The 20586-nt window shown below is 36.8% G+C and overlaps 1 protein-coding gene across 14 annotated transcripts in view; it reads left to right on the top strand.

Moving 5' to 3' along the window:
* Positions 1–20586, top strand: part of UBR2 (ubiquitin protein ligase E3 component n-recognin 2) — a 133521-nt gene that overhangs the window by 87038 nt on the left and 25897 nt on the right. For 5 of the 14 annotated variants that reach the window (XM_080663177.1, XM_080663174.1, XM_080663187.1 and 2 more), the window contains exons 22-36: positions 2205–2257; positions 3428–3551; positions 4316–4364; positions 5709–5863; positions 6886–6988; positions 9310–9419; positions 9531–9611; positions 9928–10106; positions 10863–11062; positions 13282–13375; positions 13917–14078; positions 15778–15881; positions 17332–17410; positions 19365–19513; positions 19900–19955. In XM_080663177.1, the coding sequence (XP_080519303.1) occupies positions 2205–2257; positions 3428–3551; positions 4316–4364; positions 5709–5863; positions 6886–6988; positions 9310–9419; positions 9531–9611; positions 9928–10106; positions 10863–11062; positions 13282–13375; positions 13917–14078; positions 15778–15881; positions 17332–17410; positions 19365–19513; positions 19900–19955 (1698 nt within the window). The remainder of the gene's footprint in view (positions 1–2204; positions 2258–3427; positions 3552–4315; positions 4365–5708; positions 5864–6885; positions 6989–9309; positions 9420–9530; positions 9612–9927; positions 10107–10862; positions 11063–13281; positions 13376–13916; positions 14079–15777; positions 15882–17331; positions 17411–19364; positions 19514–19899; positions 19956–20586) is intronic. The other 9 variants (XM_080663178.1, XM_080663183.1, XM_080663176.1 and 6 more) reach the window with 4 other exon arrangements.

Genomic DNA, 20586 nt, shown 5'->3' with positions numbered 1-20586 from the left:
AAGGGGGAAGGAAGCCTCCGACCGCACTGAACCCCAGTTCTGACTGCACTGAACCCCAGTTCCGGGCGAACCCCTGGGGACCCACGCTCTTACGGGGGGAGTCTGGACTCTCGGGCGGAGACTCGAGCTGGGAAAGGCAGAAGTCTGAAGGCGCACGCGGGCCAGTGCGCACAAAGGCTGCGGAGGTTGCCATAGGCTTTCCCTGGTGGAGGGGAGTCAGAGGCTCCTGACGGCACTGTGCCCCAGTTCTGACTGCAGTGAACCCCGGTTCCAGGCAAGCCCCTGGGGACCCACGCTCTTGTGGGGGGAGTCTGGACTCTCGGGCGGAGACTCGAGCTGGGGAAGGCGGAGGACTGAAAGCGCACATGAGCGCAGGGGCGGGGCTGACAGGAAGCCAAGACTGAGACTCCACCCCATCCAAGCTGAGCACAGAGGCTATTGCAATTTGGCAAGTCTAATCCTATAGGGCTGTCTCCAGCACCGGGCTTCTCCCAGCATAGACACAGCTGATCCTTACAGCCAACTGGCCCGGAGGTCAGTTCTTCCCAGTGATACCAACAACAATAAAGACTTAATTACAACAAGGCTGTACACACAGTCCACAAAGGGGTGCACCAAGAGTGTCCACCTCAGGTTAACTGGGGAAGCAGACCCACTGGGCCATATTGGAAACCTAGCACAAATATCTACCTTACCAACTCAGGGAATCAGTGAAAATGCGGGGTCAAAGAATCAGATCACAAACGAAAGAAATGGAGGAAAACAAACGACTGGATATAGAATTCAAAACCACCGTTATAAGACTTTTTAAGAATATCCTAGAAAAGGCCGATAAATATAACGAGACCCTCGAAGATATGAAAAAGGACCAACTAGAAATTAAACATACACTGACTGAAATAAAAAATATTATACAGAGACCCAGAAACAGAATAGAGGAACACAAGAATCAAGTCAAAGAATTGAAATACAAAGAAGCAAAAAACACTCAACCGAAAAAGCAAAAAGCAAAAAAAAAAAAATCCAAAAAGTTGAAGATAATGTAAGAAGACTCTGAGACAACTTCAAGCATACCAACATCAGAATTATGGGGGTGCCAGAAGAAGAGAGAGAGCAAGATACTGAAAACCTATTTGAAGAAATAATGACCGAAAACTTCCCCCACCTGGTGAAAGAAATAGACTTACAAGTCCAGGAAGCCCACAGAACCCCAAACAAAAGGAATCCAAAGAGGACCACACCAAGACACATCATAATTAAAATGCCAAGAGCAAAAGACAAAGAGAGAATATTAAAAGCAGCAAGAGAAAAACAGTTAATTACCTACAAGGGAGCACCCATACGACTGTCAGCTGACTTCTCAACAGAAACTATGCTGGCCAGACGGGAGTGGCAAGAAATTTTCAAAGTGATGAATAGCAAGAACCTACAACCAAGATTACTCTACCCAGCAAAGCTATCATTCAGAATTGAAGGGCAGATAAAGAGCTTCACAGATAAGAAAAAGCTGAAGGAGTTCATCACCACCAAACCAGTATTATATGAAATGCTGAAAGGTATTCTTAAAGAAGAGGAAGAAGAAAAAAGTAAAGAGAAAAATTATGAACAGCAAATACATATCTATCAACAAGCGAACCTAAAAATCAAGTGAATTAAAAACCTGAGGAACAGAATAATCTGGTGAATATAATAGAATCAGGGGCATAGAAAGGGAGTGGACTGATAATTCTCAGGGGGAAAGTGATATGGGGGGTTCATGAAGAGAATAGACAAAAATCATACACCTATGGATGAGGACAGTGGGGGGGAGGTAAGGGCAGAAGGCGGGGTGGGAAAGGGGTGGAGGGGAGCTATGGGGGGAAAAAGGAGAAATAATTGTAATAATCTGAATAAAGATTTATTTAAAAAAAAAAAAAGTGAATATGCCTTGCAACTATATTTACCAAACATTTTTCACCAGAAAATTCTTTATTCACAGTATTCTTAATAACATCTTACCATGAATGGGATATGATTTAGGAAATGTTGTTCTACTGAACATAGATAAGAAATTAGTATAACTACTTCACAAAATATTACAGTGTTGTACATAAATTTTATTTAAATATTGTGTGTACTTTGTTTTCATTTAATTCCTTTTGAAAGCTGTCACCTTGATACCCTATGGTAATGACTTCTTTTTAATTTGTTTCCTATACCGTTAGGAGAACAAGGAGACTGGCATGGAGAGTGTCATTGAAGCAGTTGCCCATTTCAAGTGAGTTTACTTTATTTTTTTTTCCTCATTTAATTTTTTTTATACATTCATTTTTTTTAGAGTGCTTCATTTGATGGAACTCAGAATGATATTGTTGCCTTCAGAGAGTAACACTTCCAAATACATAATTCCCAACTATATTTCTCACTGACTTTTTATTATCTAGCCCTGTGCTCAGCAACTTAAAGTAGCATTATGAAGATTTTCCTTGTATTCAGAATAGGTGTTCATAGCCAATAGCTTTAGATAATTAAAATTAACCTGAGCAGGTGATCTAAGTAAATGCATTAAGCTTCCTTAAAATTGCTTTCATTGTTCCATTTGAATGTGCCACCTAAGCTGTGGAATGGCCTCTGAATGCTGCCGCCTCTAGTGTCCAGTGTGTCGCCCAATCAGTACACTAGTTTATCTCCTTAAGGTTGTTGAGGCAGTGTCTTAATCCTGCTTTTTCCTGGCTCCCCATCCCAATGGCAGTGTCTTTATTTTTGTCAATTACGAAGACAATACACACTTTAAGAAAAAATATAAAATGCATATATATAGAAAATAATTCTTTAAATCCTAAAATTGTACCTGCTTTTTTCTACTTGGTATTACAGACATCTTTACATGTCAAGATATAGAAGTTAACATCACTTTTAATGGTGTTCTATTGTTTGGAGATATCATAATGTGTGTAACCTATTCCCTCTTAGACTTTGAATTGTTACCACTGCACCACCATCAGATTCACTTGTCCAGTTAGGATAAACTCAGTATGGATGTGCTAGATAAAATGGATGCATGTAAAGCTTGAGATGTAGATTGCCAATTTCACCCATAGAGAGTAGTACCAGTTTACACTCACTAGCAATATTTGAGAGTTCTGTTTTTTGTTGTTGTGTTTTGTTTTGTTCTTATATATTTTTATTGATTTCAGAGAGGAAGGGAGAGGGAGAGAAAAATTGAAACATCAATGATGAAAGAGAATCATTGATTGGCTGCCTACTGGGGATTGAGCCCACAACCGGGCATGTGCTCTTCACTAGAATCAAACCTGGGACCTCCTGGTTCATAGTTCGACACTCAACCACTGAGCCAAACCAGCTAGGGCAAGAGTTCTGTTTTTTTATCCTATTATCTAAGACTATCTCATGAATTAGTGTCTAACTTTAGTAATAATATTTTAAGGACCTTTTTTTTTCCCCCTAGGAAACCTGGATTAACAGGACGAGGCATGTATGAACTGAAACCAGAATGTGCCAAGGAGTTCAACTTATATTTCTATCACTTTTCAAGGGCCGAGCAGTCCAAGGTAATTGGAAAAATTAAAAGTGTACTGGGGAAGGGTTGAGTTGGGTTGGGTTTTCCTATTGTTGTTTCAGTCTAAGCAAAATTAACTGCTTTCACCGATTAAAAAGGGATACATTTATATTGTAGGGAATTGGAAAATATAAAAAGATACAAACAAGAAAATACAGGTTTTTTATAATACCACCTAACATTTTGGGTTTCCCCAATACCAGTGTTTTGTGCATAGATATATAAGATCTATATTATATACATACTCACACACATACCTGGTATAACTGTATTTTATTGGCTTTTGAAGACAAATTGTCAACTTGTATTATAATCAGTTAGCTTCTTTTATACTCATTTCAGAATTGCTACAACTTAGCATTGCACCTTTCCAGAGTGAGTTAGGAATTTTCCTAATTATTCTTAGCTAGTTAAGTTTTGTCTTTTAGCAGTCTACTCTTAAAATATTTTTTCAGTAAATGGTGTTAAATAAAACTTAAACATGGAGTTTTTGTTTGGTTTTTGGTGCATGTCATAGCATTCAAACCTAAATAGTTTTTGGTTGCACATGTTTCTCCTGCATTTTAAAGCAAAACAGAACCCATTTGTGGGGGTGGGAGGAATTAACCTTGATATATCAATGGGGGGGGTTGAAAAACTAAAGATAAAAATCTTCTAAAGTCAGAAGATAATATGACAAAGATTATGTCAGTAGTTTCAGGTGTTAGGCTGCTTTGTATTACTAATTCCCTGTGCAAATTACTTTTCTTTTATTAGGCAGAGGAAGCTCAACGGAAATTAAAAAGACAAAATAGGGAAGATACAGGTATTTTTAATTTTTCCAAAAATCTTATGTCAGTCTCTTACTTATTAAACATTGTTTTCTGTTGACACTGATGTTTATCCTGGTGAAGTGGAAGATCCTATCTCATAAAAGAGTAATATGCAAATTGACCATCACTCCAACACACAAGATGGCCTCTCCCATGTGGTCAAAGATGGCTGCCCCCATGTGGACACAAGGTGGACGGCAGGGGAGGGCAGTTGAGAGGGTCCAGGCCTGTAGGGGTGGGCAGTTGGGGGGGACCAGGCCTGCAGCGGAGAGCAGTTGGGGGCAACCAGGCCTACAGGGGAGGGAAGTTAGGGGTGACCAGGCTGGCAGGGGAGGGCAGTTAGGGGTGACCAGGCCAGCAGGGGAGGGCAGTTAGGGGCAATCGGGCCAGCAGGGGAGCAGTTAGGCATCGATCAGGCTGGCGGGGGAGTAGTTAGGAGGTGATCAGGCTGGCAGGCAGAAGCAGTTAGGACCAATCAGGCAGGCAAGCGGTTGGGAGCCAGCAGTCCTGGATTGTGAGAGGGATGTCCGACTGCCCGTTTAGGTCCAGGATTGGAGAGGGTGCAGGCTGGGCTGAGGGACACACCACCCCCATGCACGAATTTCATGCACTGGGCCTCTAGTTTAAATATAAGCTTCCCTAGTGAACATTCACAGGACTAATAAATATATTAATATAAAAATAGTCTATACTGAGTCATCTCTTGCTTAATGGTTTTATCTCAGATTTTAAGAAATTTCTAGGGAAAAGAAAGGCTTTCCTTTGTACTGCTATTTATGAAGCTGTTTTTAGGCATTTGACTGTCCTTAAAGTACACAATGGAATACTATGCTGCCATAAAAAAGAAGGAATTCTTACCATTTGTAGCAACCTGGATGGAATTGGAGAACATTATGCTAAGTGAAATAAGCCAGTCAATGAAAGAAAAATACCACATGATCTCACTCATTTGTGGATAATAAAAAACATTATAAACTGATGAACCAAAAGATAGATACAGAGGCAGTAAAGCATCAAACAGACTGTCAAATTACAGCGGGAAGGTTAGGGAGGGGGGCGGGAAATAAGAGATCAACCGAAGGACTTATATGCATGCATATAAGAATAACCAATGGATGCAAAACATTGGGGGGTGAGGGCATGTATGGGAGTGGGGTGGGGAGGGGCAATGGTAAGATATGTACACATATAATACCTTAATAAAAAAAAAATAAGTTATCCAAAAAAAATTCATGTTAATAATTCTTTGAGTAAAGACTATCAAAAGTATCTAATAAAGGTATAGTTTTTTAAGCATGTTCTACAGAAAAAAAAAACAATAATAACTTTATTTTCAGCACTTCCACCTCCAATTTTGCCTCCATTCTGCCCTCTGTTTGCAAGCCTGGTTAACATTTTACAGTCAGATGTCATGTTGTACATCATAAGAACAATACTGCACTGGGCTGTAGAACATAATGGATATGCCTGGTCTGAGTCCATGTTGCAAAGGGTAGGTTTGAAGACATTTATTATTTATATGTTTTGTAGTAAAAGCCAAAATACGTTTGTCAGTATCTGTACACAGAAAATTTAGGACAAATGTAGTGTTAGTTACCTTAATTTAAAATATATTGTTACTGCTTTTGTATCTGCCAATAAAATACAAGCCTGACAGATTTTTTTAGACCACATGGTTGTGATTACTTTGGTCCTGTTGGCCAATCTGCCTCTCATTAACTAGTCCTAATATGACGTTCGCTGTCTGTCATTCAGCATTAACTAGTCTTAATATGACGTTCGCTGCCTGTCATTCAGGCTAACCTAGTTTTAGCACATCTGACAACCACAGTAGCCCTATGTCTAAGGAAACCATGCACTCATCTGCTTCAAAATTGGAAAGCACAGTAAGAGCAATAAAAATGCAGAGAGAATTCAGTGTAGTTATGTGTTTTCTTAGAAGTCTGGTAAGGGAATTTTTTTTTTTTTTTTTTTTTTGGTAAGGAAGTTTTTGAGATCTACTGAAGAACTCTGAGTATCTTTATAAATTGTGTGGTATTAGAGATAAAAGTATGTCTCTTTCTGAGATGATTAAGATTTTTAGATACAGAAATTAAACTAGGTAGTATTGTAACTAGATAATTACATGGTAGATGTTTGCAGCTCTAATTATTTGGCCATTGATTCTTAGAAAATTTTTAAGACTGTAGGGAAAGAATAACCTTAATCCTAATTTGGCATTTCTTAATATCAAATATTATTTGAATTGCTGGTCACATCTGGAAATAATTTTAAGTTACCCTAAGAACTTGCAATTGAATTTTCTTCTTAGCTGAAATAGAAATTATTCCCTTGCTTTATTACAAAATGAACCATAAAGTTTGAATTTAATAAAAATTAATACTTCGAATTGGTTTTTGTTGCACTTAGTCGTTAATAGTTTTTCTTTTTTTCAATAGTGAATTCTTTTTTGTTATTTCTGATAAAAATATGTACTTTTGTTTTACTAAAAGTTATAAAACCTATTTATTTGAGGTGTTACATTTAATTGGAATGGCACTACAAGAAGAAAAACAGCATTTGGAGAATGTCATGGAGGAGCATGTAGTAACATTTACCTTTGCTCAGAAGATATCAAGTATGTATATACTTTTTACTAAACTAACTCAAAATAGCAGTGATTTTAAATATGTAAGATAGCCTCTTTTATTTGATCTTATAGGAAAGCCAAATTTGAATATATATTTGAGGCTATATATAATATTCATCTATGTAGTAAAGATATTATATCAGATCCTGATATATTTTTTATAAAAATATTTAGGCCCTATATATACTTAAAAATATGAATTTTATTCATAAACAGAAATATTAAATGAGCGTAGCACATACATTTTAACTCTAAGATATACTTTTTAAAACACAAAGTATGCTATCAGGACTTCACTCTAAATTGTTGATGTTATTTTATAAAAATATATTGAAAATATTAAAATTAGTTTTAAAGGATTAGATTATTTTATATAAAGTAATGTGACTTTTTTAAAAAGGCCACGGAGGTTTTTTTAGCTTTTTATTCAAAATATCAAATATCAAAGATAGTCAAGTTGGAAGAGTTGTAAATATTCATATACCTACCACCTACATTCAGTATATTTGCTATACTTGCTTTTGCATTTGCACACTTTTTTGAATCATTTATTTCAGACATCATACCATTTTGCCTCTAAAGAGAAGCTTTTTCTTTATAATTTTCAGAATAAGCAGTTGGTCTGATAATTACCTGCAGGGGTGGCAACTGTGACTCTTTTTGCTTAGGGTTTGTCTTTGTTTTCATCTTACTCGTGGGTTGTTCTTTATTCAGTGTTTTATAGTCAGATATAATCAGTATTCCTTTTCATCCTCAAACTGTGCCAATTTTGGTCAGTGGGAGTCTGTTCAGTTGGCTTCTTTGTCCTTTTAACCCAACCCGTTAAAATCACATTGCTTTTGGGTACAAAAGATGACTGCCCCCGGCTCATCTTGTACTTTTTCTGCGCCAGACCGCCATCAACCATTTGCTGAGGTGTTTAAATGCTGAGGTGGTAAAATACGAGTTTATGAATTCCCTGATTGCAAGGGATTATATTTATAACTTTGTTTAGTGTTGTGTTCTCTGCCATTTCTTCCTAAAAGATAATGACTGAGAATACCAGGTTCTACTCGGAGGTGGGCAGGAATAGTCCTTGTGTGCTCATAGATCTCTATTTTCCCCCTTTGCCCTCATCCAGTAAAGTGGGAGAAAGAGGGGAAACTGCCTCTTTTCCCTGAAAACTTTAGTCTTAGGTGCCAGCCTTTCCCAACTGTTCTCTGCCAGTATTTCTTTCTATGTATTAACATTGTCTTTTGCCTTCTTTATCACCAGTGCTTTTACTTTAAAATAACCACACAGAAAACTAATTTTATTCACTCATCACTTGATGATCTCAAGTTCTCCCTCCCTGCCCACCTCTCTTTTCTTCCTCTCAACAATCATTTTCTCTGAACATTCCTCATATTTCTCTTTAAACATTTCAAATAATTAAAACACATTATTCAAAGCCAGATCCTTAATCCATAGCCACAGAATTTTAGGTCTGGAAAAATATGAAAGATCACATAGTTCAATCTCTTCTTTTAGGAAATAGGAACAGTTTGCAAGAATGGTAATACTTAAATCAAGAAAATCAGTAATTATAATGGGGGGAAAAAGGGAGAAATATGTATTACTTTCAATAATAAAGATTTTAAAAAATAAAAAGAAGTACATGTAAAAGAAAACTCAGTAATTTGGCATTTCTTAATATTAAAACTAAATTAGCTAACATTGGATTAAATGTACTCTTATTAATATGGATTTGAGCCCTGGTGGGTGTTGTTCAGTGGTTAGAGCATTGGCCTGCCCACCAAAGGGTCATGGGTTTGATTACCCACCAAGGGTATGTACCTGAGTTGCAGGTTCAACACCAGATCCCTAAAATCAATAAAAACCTTTTTTTTTAATTGTGGACTTTTAGGTCTTTTCCTCAAATAAAGAAATAATTCATAAAGGAAGAATTTTTTTTTAATTTAGGTTTTATTAAAGAAAAGGTCACAGCAAATTGGTATATTTAAGCACAAATGCACCCCTGTAATTCTAATTTATTTTCTTAGACTTATAGAATCTCAGGAAGACTTTTCAGCTGGACTTTAATTATTTAAAATAATCATTTTGGTATAAGATGTCAGTTTTGAAAGATTAAAGCTTTCTAGTTGTTAAGTTGTTTGTGAAGTACAAATATGTCACATTCTGAAGAAATAACTGAAAATCTCTAATAAGTAGAACTGAAATCAACTGATAGGCTCATGATGTTATAAGCAACTTCATTTATCTTGTGCGTAGCAATAAGCGCTATGAAGTGTTAGCTGTTGTTATTGCGCCTTTCATTTTTTCTGCCCTAGAACCTGGTGAAGCACCAAACAACTCCCCCAGCATATTAGCAATGCTGGAAACACTGCAGAATGCTCCCTACCTGGAAGTCCACAAAGACATGATTAGGTGGATATTAAAGGTAAAATTTTCTGCACCACTCTTGTTTTTTTTGAGAAACATTAAATGTTTATTTTAAATTTTGATAATGTTTCATAGCTTCATAATAACTGGTTTTTTTTGTTGTTTGTAGACTTTTAATGCTATTAAGAAAATGAGGGAAAGTTCATCCGCCAGTTCTGTGGCAGAGACAGAAGGAACCATAACAGAAGAGGTATAAGAAGTAGAGTGTGGTAACACCAAAAATTGTAGCAAGTTCACTATTTAAATTTATCTGCAATAAGTTGATAGTTGATGTTAATCACAAAAATGTAAATTCCAAGAAATGTGCCACTGCTTGTTTATCTTTAATAGTTATAGTCTGCTTTTTTTTTAACATGTTAGGTTGATGAAGAAATCTTTTGTTTAGAAAAGTGAGATTGTAGAATAGTTTTTAATTAGTATTACCAATAAAGGTATTTCTGGGGGCTTTTGGGGGTTGGGATTTTCTTTAGCACTTAATGGACTAATTAAATGAAGCATAATTTCAGAGTTCAAGAGACAAAGACAAGGCTGAGAGAAAGAGAAAAGCTGAAATTGCCAGACTGCGCAGGGAAAAGGTCATGGCCCAGATGTCTGAGATGCAGCGGAACTTTATTGATGAGAACAAAGACCTCTTCCAGCAGACAGTAGCGGAGGAAGCCTCTAACTCTGCTGTTCTTGATAATAGGTAAGAATTTTCAAAATCAAAAATTTTTAATCTCTTGACCATTGATTCTCAACTGTGAAAGAGTTTTTTTTTTCCTTATAAGTACATTTTTAATCCTAAAGTAATTTAGAAGATAGATAGGTAAATTTTGTGGCCTCTAGTTAAAGGAATTAATCTTATAAATCTGAGTTTTTTTCGTATGTTTATGAGTGTATCTCTAACTATAGATAAGATAATTAATGTGTATGCTTAAAATGTTATACAAAAGGCCCTTGCCATTCATAAAAGAATGAGTACACAGTGCCCTGGCAGGTGTTGCTCAGTGATTAGAGGTTCAGCCACACACCAAAGGGTTGTGGGTTCAATTCCCAGTCAAGAACACCTAATTGGGTTGCAGATTCGATCCCCCGGCCCCTGTCCAGGGCATGTGCAGGAGGCATCCAATCGATGTGTCTCTTTCACATCAGTGTTTCTCTCCCTCCTCCTTTCCTTCCTTTCACTCTCTCTAAAAATCAATGTAAAAAATATCCTCTAGTGAGGATTAACAGAAACAAAACAACAAAGAATGAGTACACTAGGCTCAGTTAACTGAGTGTATGGCTTCTGTGTTGCATATTGAATGCTCTAAGGATTAAAAGAGATGGTTTGATAAATATGAAAGATTTCTGGCATTTTAAGTCATCAAAACTGTATATGTGCATACCTGGCATGTACTGTTTTGTGATTATATAGAAACTTCTTAGGCTTATTAATTATATTCATGACCTTTCATTACAGCCCTATGGTGTCAGATACAACACTTACAGCATTGGGCCCAGCACAAACTCAGGTCCCTAAACAAAGACAATTTGTTACCTGTATATTGTGTCAAGAAGAGCAAGAGGTGAAGGTGGAAAGCAAGGCAATGGTCCTAGCAGCATTTGTTCAAAGATCAACTGTATTATCAAAAAACAGAAATAAAGTCATTCAAGATCCAGGTAAGTCATAGGTTCATCCTCTCCTCCTTTTAATAATGACTGCCGCCCTAGCTGGTTTGGCTCAGTGGATAGAGCGTTGGCCTGTTGACTGAAGGGTCCCTGGTTCGATTCCAGTCAAGGGCACATGCCTGGGTTGTGGGCTCCATCCCCAGTTGGGGGTATGCAGGAGGCAGCCAATCAACGATTCTCTCTCATCAGTGGTGTTTCTCTCTCTCTGTCTCCCTTCCCCTCTGAAATCAATAAAGATGTATTTAAAAAAATAATAATGACTGCCACCTAGTGCGTGTGGTGATATATAGAAATTTTATTAAACTAACAATAACTCCACAGGCTTGGTGGTATCTTAGGTAACTTAGGCAGAAATTCCTCATTTGACAGATAAGGAAACATTGCAGAAGGCTAAATATTGTTTCTGAATTACACAGCTCGTAAATAGCAGGGATTCAAAGGAAAGTTTTTCTTTGTGATATAACATTAACATGCTTTGCTACTTAACAATCATTCCCATTCCTCAACACACTTGTATATTAGTTGACACACAGAAATAACAATTATTTTGTCTCATGGATAGACCCAAAGTGTACTGTCTTGAGAACAGTTGTGTGAGTTACCTATGTGAGAAGCAATCCTTGAGCCAGATTCTGGCTTAGAGTAATGATCAAATCTCAGATAGGGTTCCCCAGAAAGATTCTTTTTTTTTTTTCTTCTCCCCAGAAAGATTCTTGAGATAGATAGAGATTGCTGTGTGGAACATTTATTAGGGAGAGCCTTGGCATCAACATGTGTGGGACAGGGAGAAGGAAGCAAGTTTGGGCAAGGGAGAAGTTAAGCTGTCACAAAAGTCCTCACACAGTCCCATGGGAGCTCTGCAGCTGGTTGGCCCTCCAGAGGCATGCTGAGCTGGGGCATGGGGGCTGGGTCTTTGTACCTGGAGACTGATCAGTGACTGCTTTTGGGGTCCTCTGGAAAGAGGTGTGACCTTGAGCAAAGCAGTTATCCCTTAAAGAGGAATGGCAGTGAGTGTCTTCCAACTGCTGAGGAGTAAGTCATCATTCCTGCAGAGGATCTAGGCTGCACGTTACTGTGTCCACCATAGACACTTTTGACTCTCCTCTTAGAGTTGTTCCTATGTGCATATGCTTCAGCAATACCAGTAAATTTCTTGAGAGTAGGAGCTGTCTTTGGACTTTCCAATGCACTTAGGTAGCAAGTGCCTTTCACACTGTAGGATTGAAAGGTTTGAAAACTCACTGGTAAGATTGCCTTTTCTCTATAAGGAAAGTCTGCACAGCGTGACTGTCAAGCACCCAGTTAGGAAAGATTGGTTTGTTTTCATCTTTTGAAATGCTCATTTGAACTAGGCGATTTATAATTTCATTCCAGATCAAAGATAAAGTCGCCAAGTTTATTTGTTTTGTTATTTCATGAAGAAAAAAACTTTGGCTGGCTGTAAGCAGATTTTCTTTATGCTGTGATATTTGCTCTATTCTATCAATCAAATTGAAACTTGAGTAATTCTTTCTGTAATGTTATAGAATTTCTAGGATAATACTAATTTACACAGAGAACTCGAAATATTCCAAAAGAAACCAGGCACCCATATTATGGTTGTCTTTATTTTTCATCTCCTTTGAATATTAAAAATTAGCACCAGAGCAGAAACTGATTTTCCCTTTTCCCCACCTCTGGTCTGGGTTGTTGTCCTGAATATTTTGCTGCTACTTGGACCCTGGTCCAGTGATTGTGGTTCTTTCTGATGGGTTGTCGTTAGGCAAAATCTTCTCTAGGGAGTGCCCCATTACTGCCAAAGCATCTTCTTTGCTAGAGATCACTATGACCCAACTGCCCTGAAGGCATTAAATGCAGCCCCATGAAGAATATCCCTTTTACTGAGCTCAGGGCTTTTGGAGGGAATGGGAGTCTCTCAATGCCCTGAGAGTATGAAATGTTCAAAAGATTAGATGTGCTTAAATACAGAATTCCAGTTTTCTTTAACAATTCAGGGATGTTTTATTTGCTCAGGGTGATGAAAGTTAAAGGGTCCTACTTTCTAAATAATCCAGGTTCTTGCATAAATCATTGGTATCTCAAAGGAAAGTAATAAACTAGCATTTCATTTCAAGTTTACAAGCCTTTATCAAGGATTTTACAAAGTAAAGTTTTACATTTGTTATGGGAAAATTAAATGCTTGGGTTTTGTTTGTTTGTTTGTAATGCAGAAAAATACGATCCATTATTCATGCACCCTGATCTATCTTGTGGAACACACACTGGTAGCTGTGGACACGTTATGCATGCCCATTGTTGGCAAAGGTAATATATTCTTAATATTGATCAAGAAAAGTTTATTCAAAGGCTCAAAATTGAATTTTTATATAAAGGAAATTCCATTTTAGAAAAGGGGAAAAAGAACTAAAAATATTAAAGAAAAACTCCACATCACTGCCTAATAAATAACAATTAAAATTGAGTTGCTTTGTTATACATACTATAAAGGAATGACAAATTTCGTAGTATATCAGCTCTATTTTTTAATGTGGGGATCTATGTCCACTAACAAACTGGATGAAGAAAATATTTTTACAGTGTACTTGTTACTTCCTGAAATTGCCATGGCTCCTGAGCTAAGTTGGGATAACCACAAATTTTCTTGTTTTAGAACTCTTAGAACCCATTCTGATAATTAAAACAACTCAAAAATTAAAGTACCAGTATTAAAAATAATTTAGTTCATGTTAATATTTTTATTTTTGCATTATGTGTGAAAACAAATTATTTAAAATATTGAGGCTTATGGTACTTACTGAAAAAAATTACCGTTGTTTTTGATCCCTCATGTTTTCTAATTGTAAAGGTATTTTGATTCCGTTCAAGCTAAAGAACAGCGAAGGCAACAGAGATTACGCTTACATACAAGCTATGATGTAGAAAATGGAGAATTCCTTTGTCCCCTTTGTGAGTGCTTGAGTAACACTGTTATTCCTCTGCTGCTTCCTCCAAGAAATATTTTTAACAAGTAAGTTTTGGCTCATAAAACCTTTATATCAAAGCAATAGTTGCATTTGAAGATAATGAAATAATAAGCCCAGAGGGGGGAATCTAGGTAATTGTATAATGTTTTCCAGATACTTTCCAAACTTTTTATTTAGTCATTTCTTCTAGCAGGCCTATAAAATACTTTGGTTTTTAGAAAGAAATAGGCCAAAATGTAACAATTTCTTGTTTACCCATAGACGCTATAGAACATAAAAATTCCTATGTATTCATGAAAACTGTCTTTATTTCTAGGATCCTGCTTACTTTTCAAGAGATGGTCAGTAACTTGACAGAGGAGAGAACAAAAGCTCAAATGGACTTTATTGAATATTCTAACAATTAAATATAATTTTTTGCAAATTATTGGCTTCAGGAATTGGGCCAAAACAATGAAAATCCGTTGGTGTATTTAAAATGGAAAATTTTTGTCATTTCAAAAATTTTAGGGTGATTCTAGTTAATAGGTGTGACTTATTTCAAATTTAATACTGTCTACTATTTAAATCTGATTTTCATTTCTCAGTTTAGACTTATGGTATCTACATGAACAAGTACTAATTTAAGTTTTATTAATATGAATCTATTAAGTTTAGAGAGGAAGGGAGAGGGAGAGAAATATAGAAACATCAATGATGAGAGAATCACTGATTGACTGCCTCCTGCAGGCCCCACACTGGGATCGAGCCCAACAAGCAGGCATGTGCCCTTACTAGGATTCGAACCATGACCTCCTGGTTCATAGGTCAATGCTCAACCACTGAGCCAGGCCAGCCGTACAAGCTCATGCTTTTTAATCACAAAAGAAAATCATGGTACTGACTTAATCTGTAGTTGAACTGATAAATTAATCATTGTTAGATTAAGGATTCACTACATAGAAGGAGAGAAAAAAAACACCTTTGTTGGATTTCATCTCACTTTTATAGTTTAGGTTTTGTATTTTTTCCATAAGAGCCAATTATGGCATAATAATGAAGAATAAAGGCTTTGGAGTCTGATATGACTGGGTTTGAATGCCAAATCTGTTCCTTAGATGGCCTAGTCAAGTTACATAGTGCTAAACTTCAGTTTCCTAATCTGTAAAATGGGGATAATAATATAACCTGTTTCATTAATATTTTGAGGATTAAATCTAATACTGTTAAATGTGTTACTAAGTGCTTATCACATAATAAGCACTCAGTAAATAATGGTGGTGGTGCCCTAACGGGTTTGGCTCAGTGGATAGAGCGTCGGCCTGCGGACTGAAGGGTCCCAGGTTCAATTCCGGTCAAGGGCATGTACCTGGGTTGCGAGCACATCCCCAGTGGGGGGCGTGCAGGAGGCAGCTGATCGATGTCTCTCTCATCGATGTTTCTAACTCTCTATCCCTCTCTCTTCCTCTCTGTAAAAAATCAATAAAATATATTTTAAAAAATAAATAAATAAATAAAAATAAATAAATAATGGTGGTGGTATGGTGATTGTGATATTTCAGAAATACTTGCAAATTCCAGTTCTGAAAAAAGTGAAGTTTTTGACAAATAATGTTATTAGCATCATAGTAACAAATAATACATTTCTATTTCCATTGGCAAAAATATGTTTAAAGTATTAGACCCATGATCATTTAAAGAGTCTTTGTATTTTAACTAAGCAACAACAACAAACTACTAAGTACTTTTTATAATTTTTTCTAGCAGGTTAAATTTTTCAGACCAACCAAATCTGACTCAGTGGATTAGAACCATATCTCAGCAAACAAAAGCATTACAGATTCTTAGGAAAGAAGAAAGTATTCCTAGTAAGTTCTGATAATCTGCTTTCATTTTTCCCTCAAGTCCAGAAAGAATTGTTTATGATGTTTATTTTATTTTATTTTTTTTTTATTTTATTTTATTGTTAACACTATTACAAATGTCTCCCATTTTCTCCCTTTTTGTCCCTCTCCACTCAACCCCCATCCCACCCCAGGCCTTCCCCATGCTATTGTCTGTGCCTATACATCATGCACGTATGCATATATGTTCTTTGGTTAATCCCTTCCTGTCTCACCCCCACCCCAACCCCAGTTTTTTATTCTGTTCCATGAATCCAGCCTCGAGACCTATTTTATTAGTTTATTTTGTTCTTTAGATTCTACTTGTAAGTGAGATTATGTGATATCTGTCTTTCTCTAACTGGCTTACTCACTTAGCATAGTATTTTTTAAAATACATTTTTATTGATTTCAGAGAGGAAGGGAGAGGGAGAGAGAGATAGGAACATCACTGATGAGAGAGAATCATTGATCCGCTGCCTCCTGCATGCCCCACATGAGGGATTGAGCCTGGAACCTGGACATGTGTTCTGACTGGGAATCGAACGGTGATCTTCTGATTCATAGATCAATGCTCATCCACTGAGCCATGCTGGTCCGGCACCTCTCATTTTAAAATTTGGCTTACTTTAATTTTCTTTGTCTTAATGAACTACATTTGACTTGCCTATGTTACTTCTTATTCCTTGAAAAGCCACTGGCATATGTGAGGTTTATAATAAATATTTCTCACGTATTCCCCCATGTTATTGAAGAGCTTCTGAGGGTGGGCGAACATAACTGTCTCTTAGAGAACTAGCTTTAGCTCTCGGTGGCCTAATTAATTTTATTGTTGGCATTATCAAGGGCTTCCCAAGTTTCACAGCATGCACTGCAATTATGACGCAAGGAAAGCAATCTGAGCAGAATTTATATCATTGGTTTTTATAAAAAACAAAACTGCATAATCCTCCTTTTGCTACCTTCCCTAGCTATGTTCTAGTGGTTCTACTATTAGGAAAAGCACAGATTACTAAAGAAGGTGCCTTGATCAATCAGAGCAATGGGATACCACATGCTTTGCATGTTATGCAAGCTTTTTTTAAAAAAAAGTATTTTTATTGATTTTTTACAGAGAGGAAGGGAGAGGGATAGAGAGTTAGAAACATTGATGAGAGAAAAACGTCGATCAGCTACCTTCTGCACACCTCCCACTGGGAGTGTGCCTGCAACCAAGGTACATGCCCTTGACCGGAATCGAACCTGGGACCTTTCAGTCCACAGGCCAACGCTCTATCCACTGAGCCAAACCGGTTAGGGCGCAAGCTTTTATTAATGGAAATTTTCCCTGTAGTTTCTAATTTCTTGGACCTATATTTAGAATGGAATTTATGTTGGAAATTCACAGAAATATTGTGGACTGATGAATAATGATATAAAATACTTGTTTCTATAGATATTGCCTCTTCAAAGAATTCAGAAAATATGGATGAATTGCAGCTCCCTGAAGGGTTTAGGCCTGATTTTCATCCTAAGTGAGTACATTATTTATTCCTTTCAAGCTTGGCCCACTTGAAATGAAAAGCTAAGTTAGCAATTAGTAAAAATATGATTTGTAAGCTGGGAGCAAAATGTTATAGGACATTGATCTTGAATTCTGAGATTTAAGCATTGCATAATGATAGTTATTGCCAGTATATTGATCAGAGAACCTAAGAATTACATTGCATGTTTCTCACCAACCTCTCCTAGTTCAAATTGCTGACTCCCTGTTAATACCGCTTTATCTGGCTTTTCTTAACAACACCTCATCAGTACATCTAAATCCAAACTGCTCAGCTCTCCCCAAATCCTGTGCTTTCCTTCTGATCTCCATATATCTATTTATGGCCCCGCCAATTTATTAGTAACCCAGTGTGGACAAAAGGGGCCACATGCTGACCTGACAGGCTCAGGGAAGGCCTGCATGAGTCTTGCAGACTCAGAGACCTAAAGTATAACCACAAAGGATGGTCTGAAATTAAACTTTAACTAAAAGCAGTTATGGTGGGCAGTTACATCCTAGGCCTGTATCTTCACTGACAAAGGTCAACCTTTACCTTAACTGAGCCTATCTGTCTCTTTGCATCTGTGATAACATACCCTTGAAATGTCTGGGTAACTGTAACTTCCCTTTTTCTGGAGCCCCTGGGGCACAACCAAATGTGCTGGGTGCCAGGACAGATACCACCAATTCCTTCATTATCATGTTAATTGTTCCTGCACCCACCTAAGTATGTGTCTATCATTTTACTTTTTATCCAATTCCAGGGGTTTCCCCCCCTTTGCTTTATCCCACCTCCTTAATCTAACACCAGTGAATTTCATGTAACCCATCTACATCCCTCCTTTGATTGCATTGTATAAATACAAATGTAACCCACCATTCTCTGGAGCATTATCTCAATTCATTGAGATTCTGCTTCCCAGTATATGTCGACAATTTGGCTCAAATAAACTCACAAAAATTCTTTACAGGTTTCAATGGGGTTTTTTTTATGTTAACACCAGGATCAAAACTAGAGTATTTTTATCCTCTTTTACCCCGTAGCCAATTAGTTACAAAGTATAGCATAGATTCTAGAGCTAGACTACTTGGTTCGGTTCCTAGTAGCACTGCCTACCTGCTGTGCAGCTGTACATATTGCTTGATCTCTCTGTACCTCAGGTTCCTCATCTGTAAAGTATTATGAGGTTAAAGTGACATAATACATGTAAAGCCACCTGGAAGTTATTCCTCGCATGTACTAAGTAACACAATAAAAATAGCACTTAAGTAGAAAAAAACATCAGTCCTATGCCTCCCACATTCCCTCTCCCTTTCCCCAGTCCTGCTATTTACTTCCATATTTCTACTTACAACAGTTAGGTAGCTTCTCTTTTGATTTATCATTTCTAAACAGTATTTTGTGTTGACTGGCTAGCAATTTAGTATTCAGCTGTTACCTCAACCCTACCCACTGCTCCTTACCAGTCTCCCAGAAGAGTTCTTTCACAATTTTTGGTTAAATCTGTTGGCAATGTTTACATTATAATTGTTGCTACAGATACATGTTACGTGTTATAAGTATATATTTTTTCTTTTACAATTTTGTCTTCCCTGTGGTTAATAATTGCTTTGTTTGTTTGTTTTTCATGCACTTGGTTTTCTATAGGCGTCACTTTTTCCCCCCTAAATGCTACAATAGAGCTTTCAGATGCCTACCATACCTTTTCTGAGTGCTCCCCCACCAATCAATACTGAACACAGCTGTCACCCTGAGAATTCCCCTGGCTATGTTTCTCTTATTTGGCTAGATCTCCTATTCTCCTCTTTACTAATTTGCATACAACTACCTTAGGTAGTTTAAGTGGTTCAGTTCCAACATAGCAAATAGCTGATAAGAATCTGAAATATTTGATGTGAGCACATTGTTTTGAGCTAATCAATCCTCTGTGTGTTCACTTCAGGAACCCTTATTCTGATAGCATAAAAGAAATGCTAACAACATTTGGAACTGCTACTTACAAGGTGGGACTAAAGGTTCATCCCAATGAAGAAGATCCCCGTGTGCCCATAATGTGTTGGGGTAGTTGTGCATACACCATCCAAAGCATAGGTAAGAGATTTAAAGTCTCTCATTAAGTCACAAGCATACATGGACATGAGTTATGTGTAGAAGCCTGTATTTACATGACATGTTTAAAGTAGGCAACAATATGAAGACCTTGAAGTAGGAAATGCAACATACTGACAAAATATTAGATTGGCAGATGGTAAATTAACCAGCAACAGAGAACTCATTTTGGTGGGGTTTTAGCTTCTTGTCAGTTGAGGAAATGTGTTTTCATTTTTACTTTTCATCCAAAGTTCATTCATGTATGACTTGAAATTTCAAAACCTGACAGTAATGTGCTCTCTCCAAAAAGAATTTTTTTACTATTTTTTGAAATTGTGATAAAATTATATTCAAAATTTACCATCTTAATCGCTTTTAATCTGCAGAAAGAATTTTAAGTGATGAAGATAAACCACTGTTTGGTCCTTTGCCTTGCAGACTGGTAAGTTATCAATTTACTCACTCCACAGAATGGTAGAATGAAAATTCTTTGGTTCTGCTTTTTTTAAAGCTTAAAAACTGAATTGGTTATTTAGGCATAGCTTTACTCATTTCATAGTAAACCCTTTTTCTATAATGATATTGAAGAAGTAGTGTTTGTGGTTTAATTTCTAGTTTTTCTTTTAAGTAGACTTCAGCTCTTTTCATCTAGAGTTCTTGCTTAAACACATGAAAAGATGGAAAAAAAACTAAAAACAGAGTACTTATTCTCCACATGCGACTACCTTTCATAAGCGACATTTAAATTAAGTACACATTAATGTCAAAACAGTACATTTTATGCCTAGAAAAATGAGGAAGGGAAATATGCAGTCAAAGCTAGCTAATTTTTACTGTGTCCTAAAGAGTAAAATCATGTAAATTGATTCATTTAGAATCACCCTGGTTTGGGTGTGTATGGGAGGCAACCTATCAAATATCTCTCTTCCTCTCTTCCTCTCTCTCTCTAAAATCAATAAAAAACATTTTTCAAAAAGATGTCATAAATTCAGTTGCATACCATTTAGAGAGATCTCATTGTGCATCTAGCTTTGCTTTAATTGACTGTACTTTAAACTAGCAGTCCTCAAAAA

Source organism: Plecotus auritus, assembly GCF_963455305.1.
Source record: "Plecotus auritus genome assembly, chromosome: 4".
In the NCBI taxonomy this organism is placed as follows: domain Eukaryota; kingdom Metazoa; phylum Chordata; class Mammalia; order Chiroptera; family Vespertilionidae; genus Plecotus; species Plecotus auritus.
This window is presented reverse-complemented; position numbering and strand designations above follow the sequence as displayed.